We start from the raw sequence: 23769 nt of genomic DNA on the forward strand, positions 1-23769 counted from the left end.
TAGTACACTCTGCCAAAAGTAACCTGGCAAGAGGATTTGTTCCTCAGCCGTGAAATACAGTATAGTATAGGCACAGCACCCCTCTTTTAAGCTCTAAAGGTAAGCAGAACCCTTGTTCTCACTTTTCAATACATTTGGTCTTCAAGGGTGCCATAAGGGTTCCATTACGTGCCCGATGAACAAACCCTATTGCCTGGCTACTTTTGGCAAAGACGGTACTATGTTCCTGTAAGTCTACTACCCGCTTGGAACACTAAACATTGTATGTGGCAATTATTTTCAAAACTTCAGCAAGAGAAACAACCAGCACAAAAGATTCAACCAGAGTGGCAGATGTGTTCTTTATTTGGCAATATTGCAGATGTCACAATCTTCTTTTTTTTTTTTTTCATACACCCTTTAGGCTGTCTAAGTCCTGAAAGATGTACAGGGGCAGCGACACTTCTACCCTTTCATATACCTAGACTTTATATTTTTAGCTTACCCTGCATAAGATCTCACATGGTGAAGAAAAGAAAATAAAACAGACTAAACAAAGGACACACTTCTCAAGAAAAAAATATTTGGCAGAATGAGACAGTAACAGAGCAACCTTTGTTCAGAGCATGATGGATGTTGCACATAATTTATGTACTTGCTATAAGTACCACTTTGCACTGCACCAGGCTCTGCGAAAAAGATAAGTGATGTTACCACCCAACTGAAGGTTGCAAGTAAATCGCTCCTGACAAAGCACAATGACATTTTTTCTTGTCATCAGAAGAAAACCTAATACTGTACATTTCAGTAAACAAACAAAAAGACTTAGGAAAGTCACAGCTTCTCTCTGTGCAGGTGTGTGTAAAATGGAACACAGATATCTTCTAGTATATGTTTATACCATGGCCACTTTGGCGCAAGTCAGTTGCAAGCTCAGCTTCTACAGTGGCAGTCGCCGTTGCAAGACAAACCTATAAGTCGATGCATGACATAGTAACTGAGAGAAAACATTTCTTATGTGGAAAATAGATCACAGGGGGGTTTCAGAACAAAAACAAATAAATAACCTTTCTCACTGTACAAAAACAAATCAGCTAACAAAATGCATCTGGCTTAAGTAACTTCACTCGTCATGGCCAAAAAATGTCATGCCTGCAAACGAACCACACAATTGCTGTCTTTGTTGAGAGTTGCGTTTCACCTTTCAAACCCATCAACAATGTTCAGCCTTCAAGAAGAGGAGGTCAAGAAGATAGACAGACAGGAAATTAGGGCAAGAAAAAAGAGAGAAACTTCGCAATCACTAGACTACTCAGTATAGTACAACATATTTACACTGAAACTAGCACATCACATATGGAGTGATTGGTGAACCACAAGAGTATGTCCCATTTATTTCCTAGCCTACATGCACTCACATATTTTCCACGTTTCTTTCTAAAGAAACCTCACTGACTGCAGTTAAAAAAAAAATACTTCTCAGACTACAGTGTCTTACATGAGCGAAGTACTCAGACATGGCCAAGAATGCAATTTGCATGCAAACACCTTTCTAGAAAACTGGGACATCACACATACCTACATGCTAAACAGGACTGCAGCCTTGAGCACCACAGAATTGAAAAGAGCTGATATATCACACAGATTTTGTTACACTTCAGCACAAGTATCAGCGCATGCTGCAAATAAATGAAGAATCCTTTAATTCAGTCATAAGACTGCCTTTCCTTGATACTCTCTTGCCAAACAAGATACATCCAATGTCAATGAGAAGGATGTATCCCAGTAAAGTGCCAGGAGAGAAAAAAGGCAAGGCAAGGCAAGGCTGTTTACAGTGTCCCTTGAGATCAGCTATATTTTCCAAATTCTGTCATGCTGAAGTCATGCAATGGTACTGCTCAGTGTGAATCCCTCCCAGTACAGTTGGATCCACGAGTCAACTGCACACTAAGAGGACATTGCAGCCAGTGAACGTCGCTCATCCTCGGAAAGATCCAGCCCACTCTTCAGGGTACGGCGAACTGTAGATTGAAAAGAAGAAAACAGCATACTGAACGCACTGGTTTTCCTACTCAATTTAATCCAATAACAGCATGTACTGCTGCTCTCAAAAATATTCACTTGAGGGGCAATCACTGAAAGTGAAGCAAAATGATACATGTTCATAACAAAAAGCACAAGACTACATCTTGCCTCATTGATTCAATCAAAGGACAAAGATACAATGCACGTGTTTATAAGCAGCACACTCCATCCAGAATTGGTACTGCACATAAGTAGCACGAAGATGCGCTCTTCTGACAACAGAAGGCATCACTACAGAACATTTTGGAGCTATTATGTAGCACAAAGAAGCACAAAAGATATGAACAGTCTTTGCAAAAAATATACAGCCCAAGAGGTTTGCTTCGGAGCTCTGCAGCTTGGCTTGTCTTGCATCCTCAGCGACCCTAATCACTCAAAGGTGGGAGGAACTCATGTCCTCTAACTACCCAAGCTTAGGACTGCCAAATGTGCTAGAAAGTCCCGCTACATGGCTGCGATGCAAAACCCTTGGGCTGTGTATTATTAACAAAGGCTGTACTATCGCGCTCAATATGAGTTGCAACGCGCGGTCATCGACCGGGGCTCGTTCCGTGGTCTGCCTCCTCCAAACAGTCGCTCGGAATTCTGGGAGAAACTTTTTCCTGAGCGGGGGTGCTGTTGTTTACTGGAACAGCAGTTTCTCCCAGAATTCCGAGCGACTGTTTGGAAGAGGCACACCACGGAACGAGCCCCGGTCGATGACCGCGCGTTGCAACTCATATTGAGCGCGATAGTACAGTGGCGACGAAAAAAGATTGACACAATGACGTCACCGGAGTGACGAAAATCGCACTGTGCGGCTGGCGCAGCGCCCTGCTTCGCGAACACCCCTTGGCACTTTTGTTATCGGCGTGCTCGTAACCGCAGCACCAAGCGTTGCTATCTGGCGCTCCGGTGTTACGTCACTGTGCTAATCTTTTTCCGTTGCGACTGTACAGGCTCGTAATTTCTTAGCCATCTCCCAAATTATGTATTCTTCACAACAGTATAGCATGTAAGGAAGGATGTTCATACTGCACAATATTTTATCTGGTGTTGATAGAAAAACTGCTGTCGTACTACATTTGTCTAGCTTACACACTTTCAACATGGCAATGAACAGCTAAGAATGCACTGCACTCTAGGATGGTAATAATAAGCAGATAGCAAAGGCTACCCTACTGAAGGGCACGTAACATATATTAATGCTCCAGTTAAAAGAGTACAGGTAGATACGATAGGGGTAGCATCCTCGCGGGACATATCAAAATAAGCTGAAGTCATGCAGTGGAGCAGCAATACACAGTTTGCCCCGAATAGCAAAAATCTGAGTGCTGCCAAAAGTGGCATGCATTTGATACATGCATAAGCTCCAAGGAGTTGACGAGCATGTAGAAAGCATCAGCAGATCACACGCAGTGTTGCACTATTAACTAATACAGTCAAACCTCGGTATAACGAACATGGACATTACGAATTATTGGTGGTATCGAACAGCTCCTTAATACCTTTAACGAACACTTACAGTTCTTTCTGTATAAAGTGTGTTTCAAATTATTCAATACAGAGTTTTCTTTGAAAAGCCGGGAAAGGTAGGTCTGTACAGTCTGTACAGGTTGATTATACGGCACTGCGGACATTCTTTACATAATACAGTTCAACAAAAAGACAAGTAATTAACAAAAATAAACTGATCAACTTGCGATTTTCTGGCTTTAGGGCACAAGATCTACTAGAAATAGAAGACCTTCAACATAGAATGTGAACCCAATTTTAAAAATTTTTGGATCAGCATCGTGCTTTGAGATATGGAGTGTAGAAATTATGCGTTTGGCACCTCTTTAAGTTGGCTTTCCCATATTAAATTTTGAGAAAATGGCGCCGCTGCTGTGGTTCGTCATGGGAATCGCATCAACATCATCTACGTCCTAGAAGACTTAAACTGCGTCTGCATTTAATTCAAGGTATGCCCATTTTATCAGTGTGCAACGTGGAAAAGCCAACTTGAAAAGCTCTCAAAAGCACTTTTTTCAGCATGAAATTTAAACAAACAGAGCTCTCATTCGATTTTGAAAGCCTTTAATTCCACAATATAACCTTGCACCCTAAAAATAAAAATAAAAAAGTTAATTGGTTTTTATTTAATTACTAGAATTTTACTAGCACTCTCTCATGTAAACAATGTAAAATCAAGCTACAGACACCGCACCAAAGTGGTTTGCCATAAAACGGACATATCGAACTGCCGAGTGCCAAGCTGTGCCCGCTCAGATGACAGGCAGCAGGCTTTGCCTAACTACATGAGTGACTGGGGTGATGCGGCAAGTGTTCGTGCCATGGTTCACGCTTTATCTCGACGGACAGATGGATGGATGGAGGGGTATCCAAGATGGAAGATAGCAGCATCTCCGCACTACTTTACTAGAAAAGATGAAAAACCCGGGGTATGTGTGAAGCTTCAACCTTTGATGGAACGCCAGCAGTGGAGGCGTTGCACAGTTGCTCCTTCAACACGTCGAATTGCCCCCCCTTCCCCCGTACCCGCGTGCGGCTAACGATAGTGGCTGACGATAAGATCTTGCATGCGGTTGCTTATGAGGCAGTGTTGCCTCAAGTGCTTTCACACATTCTACTCGGTTTAACCAAGATAAAACCCTACACTTTCTTCTCGTACCTGTCAATAGGGCCCCGGAACCAAAAACATGGTCAGTCGCGGCCTTCCAGTAGCCATCCTGTGCTCACATCGACCGTCATGGATGTGGTGAAAAAGGTGATAGCCTTTGTTCTGGTGTCCCATTTTTCACCCAACACCGCTGTGATGGGGAGAAGGCATCCTAACTGGCGTTTTATCTGCCGCTGCCGCGTGCTGGTGGTGCTGTGTTGGGAAGCCAACCTAACGCTTGGCGCTCGGCTTTTTGCGGCCTCTGCAATCGCCATGCGAGGCTTTGAAACAGCGCTAAAACTTCCGAAAAGGTCTCCCCCACTTGTTGCCCTTTTGATGACTAAACTGTGTTTCTCCTGCATGAGATTTTGTAAAAATTTAATATCATAAATTTCAGCTATATCAAACTATTTTACGATTTTTTACCTGTTAGCTATAATGAGGTTTGACTTATGTTTCCAAGTGAAGTAGTATTAGCGTAATAGCGATGTACCTGTGCCTGCTGCCTTATAACATTCAACTTTTTCTCTACTGCTTTTTTTCCTAAATAATAATAACCTATATCGTTATCATAACAATTCAATATGCTTAGCAGGGGAAATTAGAAACACATGGGCCTAACCTGGATACTTTCAGGGTAATAGGCACCATCATTGGCAGGATATGATCATAAACATCATGTGACAAAAGTTCCTGAACCTACATGTAATATATAGATGTGAATAAGTGTATATTATAAAATGGCATACAGCTGGAAGCTAATGCTACTACAGCTAGCTTCAGTCACCAGACTGAGTACTGTTGGGCTGCGCTGCCACTGTCATTCGTGATGACTGGCACTGCTGTCACACAATGCTCCACCATCAGCAGTGGCAATTGAGCATGCTTCAGTAGCGGATATGGACAGCCAAAGAACAGACCAGCCATTAAAGCCATGTTTTGTCTAGCCTCCAGTGTGACCTCGACAGAGTTGTAATATTACACATGAGACGTGCCACTGCTTTCGTGTATGCCATTTCTATTACCAGTAAGATCCTTTCAACAAAGTGCGTGGTGAATGCGGGTTCTGATGAATGCATGTACAAGCAACTGCTGCTATGTCAACTGTGACTGTCATATAACAGTATAAGCGACTGCCATATAATTTTCAGAAAGACCAGCTCAAGAAACTGTGCTTACTTGAACAGTGCCATCAGTGCAATAAGTGGTGTCATAATAGGCAGCCTGAAATACTGCGGTAGTGATTTGTCACGTTTGGCTAAACTCAGAGGAGTGTAAGTTCATCTGAACTTACAGTGCGCCTGCAGTGCAAGCTCGATGTTTGGCAAGGCAGAGGAGGAGTAAATACTTTTTCTTTTATACTGTTCATGCCCATCATACAGTTTCTAAAATTTAAGGCTTTGCATTTTTGTGCAAAAACCAAAATGCTCTCATACTGTGTGATAAGATGTTTTGTTACTACACGTTCAGAATTACCAACAAGCTTTAGCCAATAATTTGCTCATGTTGAAGGCTAATAAGTTGCACCTACCGTGAAATATCTGTTCATGTACTAAGCAGTGGACCAGGCAACTCACTATTTCCAAAAAGTTGCTGCCCAAAGCACAGCATCACAGCTTTTGCTGATGCTGCACAAAAGCCAGCAGAAGCCTGTTACCACAGCCGTGCTAATATCAAAAGGTGCTCATGAGCTACGGATATGTCGGGCACTAGAGGAGTTTGTCAACTGATCATGGTTCTGATAACACTACTGATAGCATTCGTTGTGTTCTCATTTCAGCTGACAAATTTTATGCCCATGAGATATAAAGCATCACGTACGTGACTTTCTATCACCGTAGCGAGCTTTCTTGCGAATGCGAGGCTCATTTCGTGCTGGTTGTGCTGTGGCTGTCTTCACAAGGCTTTCCAAGATTTCGTCATCAGCATCGGTCAAGTTTTCATCCCTTGTTGGTGTGCTGTGCCGACCTAGAGTTCCCCCAGGACCTGCCAGCACAATATTTGTTATTTGACTGCTGTCGCAACATGTACCGCGCAAAACAACAGCCAGAAATGAAGACAAAAGCAGTAATTTACTTTAAACAAAAAAATAATGGGCTTTGGCAGAATATCAATTAAATTCATGGCATAAATAATTCCACGGAAGAGCACATGTTGCACTGTACTCGCAGTCACTGCTGAGACATACCAATCAGCATTAAATGGTTTTGATCTAAAAGTATACACATGATGTTCAAAACCGATCTTTGCAAGGCAATATATAGCTCATCCAATATGCAGAGTTCCAATTTACAGGCAGGACCAAATATGTTTCTGAGACTAGTTATAAAGCATACAGAAGACAAACTATAACAATGTTTCACCTTACCAAAAGCATAGTGAGGCCAAATGTTATTAGCCACTGCAAAACTGTGTAAGTACACAGCAGCAAAACAACCAATTGCAATTAAATAGATAAGGTGCCATATGGCATTCCTTTGAACATGCACTGCACATTCTTCAGCTTACCTTGTGGTATCCTTGGCCGAGCTCGCATACCAGGTACAGTTCCCCATTTTCCGCCTTTAGGCTCATCAACATCAGAAGTGCCATTTCCAAGCAGCTGGCGGAGTTCCTGGTCAGCCTGCTGCTCTTTTGTCCTGAATTTGTCCATCTGCAATGTTGCAATGAATAATCATCAGCCAATTATAATGGTACCAACAAATTTCAAACAATGCTAACACTTAATTTTCCCCTGCCCATAAATGGTTTTAACCATAATCAGAAACTAACAAATTTTGAATTTTTATATTCTTTATAATGAGACAAATTTCTTGTATCAACCTTTGCCAAGTTCTATTTGACAACATTGTTTCATTTTTTTGCTCACAGCAGCAGAATGATTATGGTGAATGGTGATCATCACAACACTTGCAGCTTGAATGGAATAAATGCATTGCTCCGACATTACATAATGGCTGTGCTGTCAGTAGTGAAGTGGTTGCTGAGTTTAGCTTAGGTGATAATTTGTCTCCTAAAAGACAAACCTCCCTTTACTGATTCTGATGGCCGTGAAGAAAAAGGCTAGCATCTCTTTCAAAGGCAACAGAGACATGTACCATCTTGTATAAATAAATAATTGCGACAGGATGTTGGTTCCAAAAAGATTATCTTATCTGGCGATGTACACCTGGCAAGATTACCAGAGCATTAAAAAAAAAAAAAACTGGCACCACAGTTACAGCAATGTAATGTGAAATGCAGTGACAGCTGGAGGCATCATGCTTGTGCAGCAGCAGCATCTCTCACTGCCGCCTTTCCCAATGCATCTGAGAAAGGGAATGCCACACAGCTTCCTTACTCTGGAGTGTTGACATCTCTCTCTGCATCATACAATGTAGGTAGCAGCTAATCCCCACTCTCCAAGCACAGCTGGCTTCTACATTTGTTACCTCTTCCTCCACATACCGAGCCGCTTGTCAGGTCACACTCTATGCTCCCAGCTTCTAAATGTAGTCACCCTCTCTCCACATACTGCACTTGCTCTACTGCTAAGAAAGTGGAGAATGCCCGTGTACAATCCCATATCCTAGATGTCTACGTCACTACTGTGAAACGGCAGTTGCAGTAACGTCAAATGGGAAGGATTTAGCTGCCATGCAATGAATTCACAACTGCAACAGAGATTTCATAGTTTCAGACAATACCAGCTGTCACTGTAAATACGCTATTTTTTGCCAGCTGGATTTCCTTGAGGACTCTGTCTTGACAATTACACTCATGCAATTACAGAAGAACTGAAAAATAAAAATAATCCACGAAGGAAATCATCCTAAAGAGGAATGCAACCAGTGCCACCACTGCAATATGGAGACTTATGGAAACAACTTGCCTCAGTAATCATCTTTCCACGAGTCTTGTTACGTTCACGGTGATTTGCTTTCTTCTCAAACTGCTGCTGAACTCGTTCCCTCGTTGTGCGGTATTCCAGTGCAAATTCACTGATGACTTTGCATACCTGCTGTGCTTTGGTTTCTCTAATTGCATGAGGTGGACATCCCAAATACACCAGCAACTTGTGAAATCTAAAAAGAAAAATACAAACATCATCAGGCCTATCATACATTTAATGCATCAAATCTAGGCAAACAAGAACTGCAGGAAACCTATTCTTGAAACCTATTCTTCAGAGTAGTTGATTTAAGTAGGTATATTTTCATAGGTACAGTGTGACCCAATTTTCCAAAGTTATGAGTTGAAAAGAGAGAATACTGTTATTTTAGCAATAGCTGCATATGGAATTTTCTGAACTGTAAAAGGTGCTGCCATCATATATCTCTAATGAAGATAGGATGGGGATTAGGTACCCGCAAGAATGTGCCCTGCAGGGTCATATGATCCAGGTGGGCCATGAAGTAAGAGCTTTCATGAGGCAAGAAGTGACAGTTGTTTGGGGCGGGGCACAATACAGCTACCACTATAACTCACACAGGTCGAAAGGTCCTGAAAATTTTCACGAAAGTTAGTTTACAATTGTTTTCTTCTTTTGGAGTCAATAAATAGAGATGGGCTGGTTGACGTATATATGAATTTGCATTGCTGTATGTCGCCAGAGGCTTGACACCTCTACCTTTTGAATTTTCTGGTTCAGAACTGACAGTTACTTGATGCTTTTATTGGCTTTTTTTTTACTGTGGGAGCAGTACCAATGTCACAATGCAAAAATGCCAGTGTCTGTCTGCCTGTAGCCTCAGAGAGTGAAGCCCCCACCTTCCAGAAGCACCAGCCACACAGCACCCCTCTAACTAGGGGACTGCCCACATGCCTACCCACTGCTACCCTTGATCCACATCCCCACCACTACCCATCTCAACCCTCCAGAAGTTCCACCCAGTGCCAACCCATTTACCTCCACCCACTGCAAGGCCTCCCCACCCACTAGCTAGAAGCCTATGCAGTAGCATTCATTAGAGTAAAATAAAAGCGCCAAAGTAATCATCGAGGGTAAATCTAACTGCTTTCGCAGAATTGTCACATCAGATGTCTTACTGTCCCATAAATTGTTTTTCTCGTAACATAATGCTACAGCACTGGTATGTGCATCTCCAAAGCACAAGCACTACAAATGCTTACATGACTGACAAACGAATGCTATCAAAGTAGCCGTTACTAGGGTAGTTTTAACAATTTGATGACAAGCTTTACCAAAAAAATCATAAGCAAAATCTGATCTGTAAGAGTCACATATAAGTAATACTGCTACACTGCTTTGTGCAATGAAAGCCCATCATAATTCAATGAAGATTAGAGACCAACAAGTCACAGAATATTCAGGCAGGGCTTTAAACAAGGCCTTACCATCTGCAAGTTCGTCTCAGGTGATGGCAGAAAAGCTATAACATGGGCTGGCATTCTTTTGCAAGGTACCAATGTGTACACATAATTATGCCACTATTTCAGTGCTGCATTCTGCAGTCATGAATGATAACTCACTATTACACTCCTGTCTACTTTAGAATTTTGAGAAGGTGAATAATCAATGACCTCAGAGACCAAGCATCAATTCTGAACTTTTCTCAAGACCAAAATGCAGCAGACTGGCCAGTTACCTGTTATGAACCCGGCGGTGAATGATGCCCAGAATGACTATCCGTTCTGCACAATCGTTGAGAAATTCTGAAAGCCTGAAAACAAAATGTAATTCATTAATCAGTGTCCATCATGGTCAACTACATAGAGAATAATGCATATGACAGCTGGTGCTTTCTGACCTAATCACATGCAGGTTCAGAGAGAAAAGCACAATTAACAGGTATAAAAAATGGTACATGCACTTTTACTATGGAAGCTTAGTTTCCTTAAGCAAATGTTTATTTTTGAAGAGTCAGCTAAGGCAAGCAAGTGCTAAAAACAAGCAGCACAATTATAGTAATGTCTGTGAATAAATCGGTCTCTTTCACAATTGTTTCTATCAAAGGGACCTTCATTAAAAGAAACTTCAAAAACCCAATTTGAATCGACTAGATGACTCAAGACTAATGCGACAGAATAAGGAGAATACTATCAGTGTCACTTGGAAGTACCAATTATGAACAGAGGTATAGCAGTGTAATACTGTTCTAACTGCGTTCCCACTCTGTATGACCTCTTGCCAAACTTGCGCAGTTATCCACCACCAACCAAGACTAGACTTGTAATGTTCTCCTTTTCTGTGTCATTGTGAGAGTTTGACCTTGACGCAGGTTGCGCAGTGAGAAATGAAATGCAGACACGCCTCTGAATGCTGGTTCCATAAGCACTGAATCCACAAAAGTCCGAGTGAAATACTCGGAAACTTGGTTTGAATACCTGTCGCGAGCTAGTCTCCAACCTGACTAAGACACGTATGCTATATGCAATGAGAAATTGTATGACACCACCTGCAGCAGTGTACAATCAACGGTTGCATCAAAATTTTGAAATAAAAATTGGTTTTTGAGGAAAGGAAATAGCACAGTAACTGTCTCACATCTCACTGGGCACCTCAACCGTGCCTTAAGGAAAGAAGGAAAGAGTCTGGGAAAGCATACAATTGAAGGTTCAAATCCCTACCGCAAGCTACCCTCCAAATTGACTAGCACATGTAAGCTACATGCAGCGAGAAATCGTATGACACCACCCGGAACGCTGTACAGCAAACGACTGCTCACAATTTTGGTACAAATGTAGCCCAGAAAACTGGCACAACACTGAGGTCAGCCAGTGGGGAGTGTATATAGATGAACGACGTGTGTATGATTGTCAAGATGGCGGTGCTTGGCTTGCTGTGCGTGTCCTGTGACCGCTTGATGACATCACCCTAATTTTCTATCCATTGCTGGGATTTTCAGTACCATCTGAGAGTATACATGACTAGTAATGCTTTCACATTAAAAAGCGAATTAACTGACTACCTAGCCAGCTTGTGTACAGGTGACATCACAGTAACCGATAGCTAGGAATTTTCTGATAGTTAAGTGTGTTGCAAAACTACAACAATAGTTCTCATGAACATTTTCTGTTTACTTAATATTGTACTTAGCATTCTTTAAACCCTCCCACTATGACTGCTAATTTTGAAGATTTGACCCACATTTCCTGATCGATCAATGGGCCTACAACTTGCTTTCATGGGCCACAACAATACAGGCCATGAACTGCCATGAACTGGTGCTTTGCGCAAGCCTTTTGAAATTTATTAAGCAACCCTATGAACTTTTGAGATAGTCTAATGGTGATCTACTTCTAACTGCTGATCATATAAATATTTTCAAAACCTTTCTATCCTTTTCTGCAAAATTTTATTTTACAGAAAGTTTTATTTTCTTTCTTGAGCTGAAAGCAGAGACATTGAAGTAATCACCAAAATATCTCTTGCTAGAGTTCACGAGGCATCTACAGCATATGCGATATTAAAGGTATCTTCACCACACTGTGGTGTAACAAATTAAACTAAATATTTTGAAGTCTCTTCAAACCTCATTCAAAAGATTTTCTTCAAATCCAGCACTTTTTCAGACCAAGAAATAATTCGTTTTTTTTTTTTTCAGAACTTCATCAGTCCTTACTTATAAATGAAAGGCTTTCTATTTGTGCCCAGCATTGAAGCATGCCACATGCATGAATAGTTCCATCAGGCAGTCTCTGGCTGTGTCCTCTGAATGGGTTTTGATTGTGTCTAATTTTCCATCAGCAAAAAGCTTGCAGTTTCATTGGGAACTTACAACTTACATTGGGTAAGCGAACTGCACAACTGAAAAGTACAGAGCTATTCCATATGTGTTTAAGCAGTGCCCCCTACCGCTTGTTTAGGCCAACATATGCCTAAGTATGCTGTTCAAATTAGGAAGTTGGCACTTCAGATGAAACTTTTCAAATTACATTGTGCTCCAGACCAGGGTTCCAGACCTGGTGATCAGAACGCTCATGACCCACATGCACTGAACAAGCACTGAACAAGATCTCTATTTTTAATGTATGGTGAGCCACTGGTGAGCCGCAGTCCTTCTGCTTAGCACAGAGATTAGTAAAAGTTTTGATTATATTCTTTTTCTTCCAAAGATGCACTTTCTGCACTATACAAAAGCTCTCAATATTCACTGCAGCAAAGCACAAGTGTGCAACATGACCCATCAGAGCACCGTGATATAGTGAACTTGTTAAAGGGTACCTTCACTTTTTGCAGACAGTTATTGAAATTTTTCATCCTGCATTCGAGTACTGAACTTACTTGGCTTTCATGGCAGATCCGTCGTGCTTCGCAATAACTTTCAAGTGTTCCCACGATGCCTTACAGTCACTTTCCATCTTACTAAGATTTTTTGCAACTTCATCGTAGTCAACCTTCGATTCGTGCAAAAAAAGGAAAAAAAAATACACATGCCAGTGTAATACTCTCTTTGGTATGGTTTGAACCAAAAATGCAAATTCCAGCTTCATTCATCACACTTAGTAAATTCTTTGTACTCTTCTTGTCACAGCCGGCCGTAAGATGACATTTCGGACCTATTTTTTTCAGTGCTTTTTCCTGGACACTGCGGCCCGTTGAATCACGTTTGTTAATTACGGCAACTATGAATCTCCATGTCAAACTCTGATAATTCCAATGACAAACCACTAACAGGTGTATGCATCCCCTATGAACAATAAATAGTCAGGTACACAAATCCTTGGTGTCAAGCAATGGCTGTGCCTAACAGTCATTTGCCTGCACAGGTGGCATCACAAAGTACTTAAATTTTGGATTAATAAGCCCGTATTTTTTTTAAATGCAGAGCTCACTGACAATGGTGCAAATAAAAGATTGTAGTTACAGGTACGAAAAAATGATTATCCTGTGCGAGCAACTTTGTTAATACAGCATGCTGAATTCTGTGTCACGTTTTCCATGGCCACTTTTACTCTAAATCTCAAATATGTAAGCATTATATGCTCCAGTGCTCAAAGATCTGAGAAGCCTTAGATAACTCTGGTAGCAAAAATTTCACGCAAGGCTGGAAATATGTAAAATGAATCAGCAATGTGTTCATCACATGAAGACATGCGCAATATATAACAGGCACATATGATGGAGATACCATTTAAAACAATGTGCCTTATACTGTTAAACTTCCAATACTAAATACTTAGCCCAAAGAAGTGAAGAAAATGCAACGGATGAACACAACTACCAACACGAAAGGCTATTTTTTCTGGATGTTGGAATGAAAGTTTTTCAACAAATGTTTGAAAAAGTAGGTTTAGAACCACTCAGCTAAGCCAACAACCAGATATGGTCGCAACAGCAGCAACACAAGCGACTTACTTTGGAACTCCTAGTGACAGCTCCAATCTCTGAATAGAGATCAGTAGTGTCTGGGTGCTTCTCCATGACCATATGGCACAAATGATGGAGCAGTGAGTGCTTGTGAACAGTGTCTTTCACCTCAGGAACCTTGGCCAGATAGTCTATCTGGAAACCTTTCACCTAAAAGAAAAAAAAAAACAGAAAAAAGTGTGTTAAATTCAACAAGACAATGCGATGTTACACAGTGCTACATAATAAGACAAGTAACAACATTAAAGGCAACTCAGGAGGCTTCCTGAGCATTTTAGTAGATGGTCACATTCTACTCCTTAGAGCCTCTTCTCTGGTGATATCACTGGTAGGGTGCAAACTGAATTAGGTGCAACGCTGAAAGGGGGTCGAGCTGTAGCCGGTAGGAGGGTGATGAGGGTTGCGATGTTGCACATTTCATTTGAACCTTTGTGTTTAAAATATTGCAGGTGGCGATGAAAGCACACATGCCCATCATTTCTGTGCAATTTGCACGGCTAACATTGCCAAGCATATTGATACACGTATTTTTACGTGTTCAGACAATGTTCACATTTTTTTCCAATTTATTCACCTGTTAAGTACTTGTAGCTGGGCTTGCAGGTGAAATTTTGAAAAGACATAGTAGCGTAAAAAAAAAACACATGGAAATAATGAGGGAACAGGACGAGTGCTGTCGCGTTCCCTCACTCGTCCATGCTTGTTTTCTGCGCTACTATGTCATTCCAATATTCACCTGCTAATATTAGGTGCCAATATAGGTATTCATCCATGTTACAATATGCTCAGTATGCCTGTTTAACCCTTCATCAGTGGTCCATTTTTTATAGCGCTGTCTGTAGTTGCCTAGTTCCCCGAGTTTCGCGTCATCGTTGTCATTCCATCTGCATGCCCCATTCCGTAGGAAAAAACTATACACACACACAAAGCTGTTGGCTCAAGGGAACAGCCACTATATGCTTTTGAGCTTTGTGAAACAAAAGATGTGAAAATGAGGCATGAAACAAACAACACGAAACAAGCCTTCTGTAAATGTTTTCAGAAGATCATGGTTACAAAATGGTAAGTGAGGCCAACTAATAACATTGTTTGCTCAATGTCAGGGGCCATAACAGCTGCACATTTGAAAGCTATTTTTTATAACAGCATAGCAGTTCTCTAATGTCATGCTCCCATAGCAAATCATGCCACACATTGAGCTTGTTGATCTCATATGTGGACACTGTGCACCATGACGTCACATGGAAGATATCATATGCAAAATGACAGCCTTCCAGCATGTTACCTACCTCAGCTCCATTCAGAAAATTTCCAATAGACAGCAAAGTGGCCAAGATAACCCTAAATGTCTTGTTCGTTTCAATTTCCTCCATTGCTTGCTTCAAGTCCATAAGAGGCTCGGCAACTTCCTGCAACATAACACCACCATTACAGAATATCAGCTAAGCTATGCTGGGTGGACACAAAACCCAAGCAGCTTTCAATGAAGCTAACTAAGCATCATTGAGGTTAGCACTGAGTTTCTGCAATTGTGAATAAAAGAAAAGTGGTATTTCAAAGATACTGCACATTAGGCAGTTGCCTTCTAGTTGTCCAATGCATTTAACATGAGTGTTAGAAGCGTCACAGTATGAGCAAGTACATTATGGTAACCAACACAGCATTTTGTCGCCTACAGTGACAGCCAAATCTCACTGTAATCAAATGAAGTAACAAACATAACACAGAAAGGGCAATCTCCACTGAAAGTCTTCACAAAAGTCCATATACTTAACTCTAACGACTAAGAACCCCAATTGATGGAAGCCTAAACTTACAAATTACCTTTCAAAAATGTCAAGCATTCATATTTTTACCAAAAGCAACATTGGTAAGAAAAAAAAATAGCATAATTACCACGTCTACATGGTAACTCACTACACATGCACTTTTAACACTCAATTAAGTGATAACAATTTTACAATGAGGAAAGTCACTGGCTACACCCCATAAAATGTTCACAAGAAATAACACCCGCAGCATGATCAAACAAGATGCTTTGTGGCCTGGATTACTTGGCTTCCAAAGCAATGCATGAATAATAGAATGAAAGGATAAAAAGCATCAAAACAAAAGAAAAAATACTCTTAAAGATGTCGTATATGCGGTTAGCTCAATCTCGGTACACAATCATGCCATCATGCTTTACGCCACAGACTCAACACTGTGCCAAAAAGTACAAATTCATTCGATCATTCACAAGTTCCATGGCTAAAGGGTTTCTGGACTGAACAACAAAGGAGACAGTGGTGAGGAAACCCCCTAGTTCAGCTTAATGAAACAAATGAAACGCTCAGAAGCAAGGATGGATTGTGCAGAAGGGGGAGAGGGCAAACACCTTTCATAAGTGAGAAATTCTCTGTCGAAAAACCACATCGCCCCACACTTTTTAACAGAGAAATTTGAAAAATGCATGATGTGAATAGAACCCCCCTCCAACCACCCCAGCTCAGAGCTGCCCATAAATCCACCCTTGATCAAGAGCAGAGTTTACATACCCTTCATGGCATTCTTTTAATAATAAAGAATTTCCACATTTTTCTCAAAGCAAAAACAACTGGGAATTATATTCCGCATGTTCGCCTTGAAACGGTGTGCAACACTATTTAGCCCTTATTCACTACGGTAGCTCAGAAATCCTGTTATTTACATGCTGTTTGGCAATTTGTTGTAGTAAACAACTTCTCAAGTTTTCTTCCTAGCTACATGCAGTACAAGTGAGAGCTACAAAAATTTTATCATGAATGCCATCACTTGGTCACTGAACACTTTGCTTTGTCAGACTCCGCCGACATGCGATAATTACAGTCCCTCTGCACTGTATACGATTTGCAGTCAAGGTCATCCTTGACTTGAAAGCAGCGACTGCACTAACATCTAAATTTTAGCACTCCTTCAGCTTCAACACAGTGATGATTAACTGTGTGTGTACGTTGCAAGATAAGATATTAAAGTTCACAAGAAGACAACACCCATTCGTTGCATTTACATGCTGGATTTCTAAAGCAAAACAAGTGCTCCCCAATTGTTACATCTTGTAATTAGACCACAGTGAACCTTTCTGAGCAAAAAAAAAGCAGGAAAGTTACAAACCCGCTCCATCACATCGTAGTCCAAACGGAAAGCCCAAAGTCTGAGTCGAGCTTCAAGTTCGCTGATGGACGCAAGTGTGAGAAGAAACTGCTCTGCGTTGCCAAGAGGAACATCTGGGTTTGCCATCTGTGCCTCCATGATTTTGTTCTTCTCATCTTCTCCAGGCATCATTGTTGTCAATATTTTCTGAAGAAATAAGGACAAAGTATCCCTCAGGACAACAGGAATTGTACTCTTCAGTATTACAGCTAGAGTATGGTGCATGAGAAAGTTCCTTGATACACCCGTGATAAGTATGCAAGCATGATGATGCAATAAGAGTTATTCATTTTTATGTGCTAAAGCAGAGGGAGTGGCCATAAGGCGTGCCACAATGGAGGGCTCTACAATAACGCATGGTAGTCTCGCTACATGAGTATTTTACCGATTCCTTCTCCGCTAATATACCACAGCCACAGCTGGAATCGAAACCGCAACTCAGCGGTCCATAGGTGAATGCCATAGCTATTGAGCCCCCTAAAATACCCAGGGTATGCAGCAGCAAGCAACATTTAGTTTCATAGGTAATGAGGTCAACCTTAGAATAGTGGGCGTGGGGGCGTGGGGGCGTGGAACCGGCGATACCGAAATGGCGTTGCCGCTCACGCATTTACTGCTTTTCACGCAGGTATTCATCGCTGGTTATTCAAGTCACTGCTTTCATGCCGAGGAATTGTCTGCTGTGCATGATTCGTCTACGCTGGATACTGGTTCCTTCACCAAGCTTTCACCTGTGCTAACCACGGTCGACTTCAACGATTGTGTGTGCCTCGCAGCCGATTTTGGACATTGTGCGGTGCCAGTCAACCCACCATGGTTTTACAGCCCGTGCCACTACACTCTACAAAAGGCGGGAATCGTCACTTCATCGTTGGGGCGTGGAACCGGCGATACCGAAATGGCGTTGCCGCTCACGCATTTACTGCTTTTCACGCAGGTATTCATCGCTGGTTATTCAAGTCACTGCTTTCATGCCGAGGAATTGTCTGCTGTGCATGATTCGTCTACGCTGGATACTGGTTCCTTCACCAAGCTTTCACCTGTGCTAACCACGGTCGACTTCAACGATTGTGTGTGCCTCGCAGCCGATTTTGGACATTGTGCGGTGCCAGTCAACCCACCATGGTTTTACAGCCCGTGCCACTACACTCTACAAAAGGCGGGAATCGTCACTTCATCGTTGGGGCGTGGAACCGGCGATACCGAAATGGCGTTGCCGCTCACGCATTTACTGCTTTTCACGCAGGTTAGTGACACATATTTCAATATATGTTTAGTGTATGCTTTGCCGGTTCCACCCCCTGTATTGTATGCATGCGTTTGTTCTCATTCTGTAGCACACAGACCCATGTTACGCAGAAGGTGTCGTTTTTCTTTATTTCGAAGAGCTGCGTTTTACCTTTTGCTTCTGGTTTTGTGCGGCGACATAGAAGTTAACCCAGGACCTAGCGATGCAATCCTGCAGCAGCTTTTGCAAGGCCAGACAGAAATTAAGGAAAAACTTGCAACTATCGAGAGTTATCAGGATGAAAACAAAACAGCTATGTCGGATCTGAATGCCCGTATGGCCAATTTAGAAGCAAAGATTGCAGGTCTTGAGGAAATGAGGGCCGCTGTCGAGGACTGTAGGGCGAGTAGTGAAAGACAGCGTTCCGAGTGGCAGACTCTGATGAAGAAAGTGGACGATCTTGAAAATCGATCTCGACGGTGCAATCTGCTCTTTTACGGAATTAAGGACGAGGATGAACGCGAGTCACAACCAATTTCTGAAAAACTTGTCCTAGACTTGTGTAGATCTACTCTGGGAATAGACCCCAGAATCGAAAGAGCCCATCGCCTCGGACGGTTCCGTTCAGAAGGAACTCGCCCAATAATTGTTAATTTTAGTTCATTCAAAGAGAAAGAGGCTGTTCTGTCAAATGCGAAGAAATTGAAAGGAAGTTCTACTAGCATTTCAGAGGACTTCTCTGAACCAGTACGAAACAAGAGGAAAATGCTATGGGACTACGCCAAACCTCGCAAGGGACCCAATGGCAAAGCACATCTGAAATACGATGTCCTTTACTTGAATAATGTCAAGTACATTTACGACGAATCTCAGGGGCAGGTAGTTCGAGCCTCTTGACAAGTTAAGCCGGATCACTCTGTTTTGTCGATTCTAGTACTAAACTGCAGAAGTATTAAGAATAAAGTGGACAAGCTACATGGTCTAATTGACATGGCGAGACCTTCCGTTGTGATCGGATGTGAATCATGGCTGGATGGGGATGTTAGCGATAGCGAAGTTTTTCCGAGTAACTTTATCAGCTATCGAAAAGATCGAGACAGGCACGGAGGAGGCGTATTTATACTGGTGGACGTCTTAGTTAGTTCTCGTAAGATGGAAATTGATGTTGGGACATGTGAGGCAGTATGGGCTCAAATTAGACTTTTAAATGGTAAATTACTATCAGTTTGCTCGTTTTACAGGCCACCTGGAAATCAGCTTGAACCCATCAGCGACCTAACTGATATGATTGAAACTGTTAAAACTGACTGTTTAGTTGTTGGAGGTGACTTTAACATTCCTGAATTAGACTGGAGCTCAGGATGTCTTCCGTCTAGAGCCAATTCCGCAGTAGGCAAAGAATTGTTAAATCTGTGCAATTCATTCAGCTTATCCCAATTAGTGCTGCAGCCAACCCGTGGCAACAATGTTTTGGATTTATTATTCACTAACCAACCATCGGCAGCTTGTTCTACCCTTGTAGTGCCCGGTATCAGTGATCACAGTTGTGTTTTAGCGGAAATGAACTTTCAGTATGTTAAACTTGAAGACTGTGGCAATCGGCGCATTTACAGTTACCGAAAGGCAAATTTCCCCGAGATAGCCTGGGCACTTGAATCCTATGTCGATGTGTACGAAACATTGTCTCATTCACTCAGCGTTGATGAGCTGTGGCGCACGCTGACAGCCAAACTTTTTGATTTGCGTGAGCAGCATGTGCCGTCATGGGTGATGACGAAACGTCGCAGCAAAAGCAAGCCATGGTTCACAAAAGCGCTGCGCAGAGTCGTTGAAAAGAGGCAACAACTATATGCGCGCTTCAAAAGAAATCCGTCGGAAGATAACATGGATCAGTTAAAAAAGATTACAAAGGATATGAATGCTTCGGTCAAAGAGGCTAAATTTACCTACTTTCAGTCTTTCGACATGCGTATCCAGGATCGCCCTAAAGAATTTTGGCAGTACATAAAAAAAAACAGAAAGGATGAATTGTCTATCCCGCCACTCGATCACAACGGAAGTATCGTTCATGATAATCTGGAGAAAGCCAAGTGCTTTAACACGTTTTTCAGCTCAGTTTTTTCTGCTGAGGACAGCAATAGCCCTGCCGATTTTCGCCTTGCCTTGAACTGTACGGAACCCATGGAGAACATTGAATTTGATCAGCGAGGAATTGTGTCGCTCTTAGAACGCTTAAAAGATAACAGTGCCACCGGTCCGGACGGCTTACCCACGATCCTGCTCTCTTCTTGCGCTTTTGCGTTGTCAAGGTACCTTCAAATTCTTTTCACAAAGTCATTACAGGAAGGCTCCTTGCCTGATGAATGGAGGCTTGCTAATGTTGTACCTATACATAAATCGGGACCTAGGAATGTTGTTTCAAATTAACGACCAGTGTCCTTGACCAGTGTATTATGCAAAGTTTTAGAGCATGTGTTTTATACTAGTATTATGAATCATCTTAGTATACATTCATTATTAAATACTAATCAACATGGCTTTCGCAGTGGTTACTCGTGTGTCACCCAGCTTACCGAATTTGTACATGACCTGTCAAGTGCTTTAGATAAGGGATATTCTGTTGACTGTATTTTTCTAGATTTTAAGAAGGCCTTTGACGTTGTATCACATTCCTTATTAATACAAAAATTATACTGGTACAACATAAATGAGAACGTTATTAGGTGGATAAAGGAATATTTGAGCGTTAGGCGTCAATGTGTTGTTGTCAACGGGAAACAATCGCATGAGGTGGCTGTAACATCAGGGGTGCCTCAGGGATCCGTCTTGGGCCCATTACTGTTCATAATTTACATGAATGACATCTTTTCAGGTATTTCTTCATACATGCGTCTTTTTGCGGACGATTGTGTATTGTATAGAATTATTAACGATCAAGGTGACTGCGATGCATTACAACAGGATTTGTGTAAAGTGGCCCAGTGGTGTGAGAACTGGAGAATGCATATTAACTTGCAAAAATCTGTACATATGTGTTTCACTAAAAAGAAGGTTCCCCATATTTTCACTTATAACATAAATAATAGCAGACTGCTTTCAGTGTTGGAATTTAAATATCTTGGTGTATATTTAACAAGTTCAATGTCGTGGCATCGTCACGTGCATTTCGTTACTGCCAAAGCCTGTCGTGTTTTAGGTTTCCTGCGACGTAACGCTAAACTTTTCCCTTTAAAGACTAAAGAACTGCTGTATAATACAAACGTTAGAAGCATACTTGAGTATGCTTGCACAGTCTGGGATCCGAAAACCTTGCTTGACGTTCAAAAGCTAGAAAGAGTTCAGAATTTGGCCGTTCGTTTTGTTTTTCAATAACTATGGGCGATATTTTAGTGTAACGAGCGCGAAAAAATCTTTGGGTTGGGACTCACTTCAAAAACGTAGGAAAGTACTGCGTTTAAAATTATTTCATAATATTTTTCATTCTAGAACTGGAATAGACAGAACCAAATATATAGCCAACCCTGATTACGTGTCTTTACGTAGAGATCATTCACTTAAAGTTAAAGAATACAGGTGCCGGACTGACCTTTTTAAAATGTCTTTTTTCCCCAAAACGGTTTCTGAATGGAACAAGCTGCCTGAGGAAGTAGTGTCCATATTATCAAATGATTCATTTTCTTCCATGCTGTGACATTTTTTTTGTGTATAATAATTCCGTGTTCTTTCTATCTCATTGTTATCTTTTTTTTTGTAACCACCTGCACGCGGTGGCATTTGTGTACTTTTTCTTCTACCCCCCCACTGTAATGCCAGCCAATGGCGCTGTGGGTATGATGATAAATAAATAAAATAAATAAATAAATAAGTGCTCACATTTTCTATTTTGTGCTCCATGTTAACCTGCACTGCAGTCAGACATTTTTGTCTTGACCAGCTATTTGTAACCAAAACTTAAAATTTCAATCAGCTTAATGCAAAAACAAAGGCCCAGGAAAAATTTGAAATTATCAATACATAATTACATAACTGATATCACCAATACTAATTTAAAAATGCAGAAAAGCCAATTAACCACACAGAGTTTCAAGAAGTAATGCCTAACATAGTAATCAAGCAGCAATAATAGACAAAACACATTTCAATCTAATTTTACCAAGACATTAGTGTATCATCAGCATTTGCTTTAGCTAACTATGAACATCAGTATTAATGCAAACTTAAGCACCCTTTCCTTCCAAATGGGGGCCCTCAAGCCAGGAAGGGCAATTAGAATTAAAGTGGGTTTATATTCAGTGCCTCACTTTTTTTTCCTTTAAATAACGCCATAAAGAGGTGACGGTCCTTAATTTTACATTAGTACGAAGTAATGAGAGGCGACTGCCTGTGTGACATACACATGCAGTTATCCTAACATTACAATAAAAGTAGACAGTAAAACGAGAGCTCATTTTCTGAAGTTCTTAAGGCTATGATCTAGGGTGCCATTCCAGTACAGTCTCAACGAGATGAAATGTTCAGAAGTATACTGCAGTAGCTGTGCATGCCACAACTGCAATGCATGCAGTTTGAATTTTGAAGATGTGATTCAGGATGGGTAGCCAAGACTATTATCTCTCTTGATGACAGACTATGATAGAAACAAAATAAATAACAGTAAGACTTTCATTTCAGCTAGTTGGTTGTAGCATGACATAATTTGCGGCAAAGCATACTGGCATGAAAAGATGGAGACAAACATATATAGGACAGGAATGGCACCAACTTCCAACTTAGTTTATTGTTCAAAAAAGCCACTTTATAACCACAAGAGCTAAAGATACAAGCAAAAAAGGGTAAAAAAGGTGGCTTAACAAAAGGCATACCTGCCAAAACAATAGAAGCAAGGATTACAACGTTGGCAATGTTTCGCTAAGAAAACTAATCTCTTCTTCTGGCAGTTGCACAGACGGCTTACTCACACGGATAGGCCCCCTCTGCTTGATGTAATATGCTTGAATTATTTCACATTCTAGTCTGTCTTTGGACCTTGCAGTGAATCTTGTGTTTTCAAAGCACGGACAGCATTTGCAGCTTTTTCAGTGAGTGGCCATGACTACAGTACCATTTTTTATCATGCTTCAACGAACGAGTCAGGCAGCAAAAGATTACAATAAAAAATTATTATGGTAGTCACATGGCCACTCACTGCAAAAGGTGTAAATTGCAAACTGCTGTGTGTTCTGAAAACACAAGATTCATTGTGAGGTCCAAAGACAGATTAAAATGTGAAATAATTTAATTTAATTTATGCATATTACATCAAGCAGAGGGGGCCTATCTGCATGAGTAAGCAGTCTGTGTCCCTGTCAGAAG

At 41.3% G+C, this 23769-nt stretch overlaps 1 protein-coding gene across 2 annotated transcripts in view; it reads right to left on the bottom strand.

Moving 5' to 3' along the window:
* Positions 1-316: 316 nt before the first annotated feature.
* Positions 317-23769, bottom strand: part of Fhos (Formin homology 2 domain containing) — a 228920-nt gene continuing 205467 nt past the window's right edge. The window contains exons 21-29 of one of the 2 annotated variants that reach the window (XM_089581949.1): positions 17151-17336; positions 15308-15427; positions 14007-14168; positions 12933-13045; positions 10294-10368; positions 8577-8769; positions 7214-7358; positions 6527-6691; positions 317-2000 (exon numbers count right to left, since the gene is read on the bottom strand). In XM_089581949.1, coding sequence (XP_089438075.1) covers positions 1927-2000; positions 6527-6691; positions 7214-7358; positions 8577-8769; positions 10294-10368; positions 12933-13045; positions 14007-14168; positions 15308-15427; positions 17151-17336 — 1233 coding nt within the window. In that variant the 3' untranslated portion in view covers positions 317-1926. The remainder of the gene's footprint in view (positions 2001-6526; positions 6692-7213; positions 7359-8576; positions 8770-10293; positions 10369-12932; positions 13046-14006; positions 14169-15307; positions 15428-17150; positions 17337-23769) is intronic. The other variant, XM_089581950.1, reaches the window with a different exon arrangement.

Source organism: Amblyomma mixtum, chromosome 3, assembly GCF_055824585.1.
Source record: "Amblyomma mixtum isolate Tamu chromosome 3, ASM5582458v1, whole genome shotgun sequence".
In the NCBI taxonomy this organism is placed as follows: Eukaryota; Metazoa; Arthropoda; class Arachnida; order Ixodida; family Ixodidae; genus Amblyomma; species Amblyomma mixtum.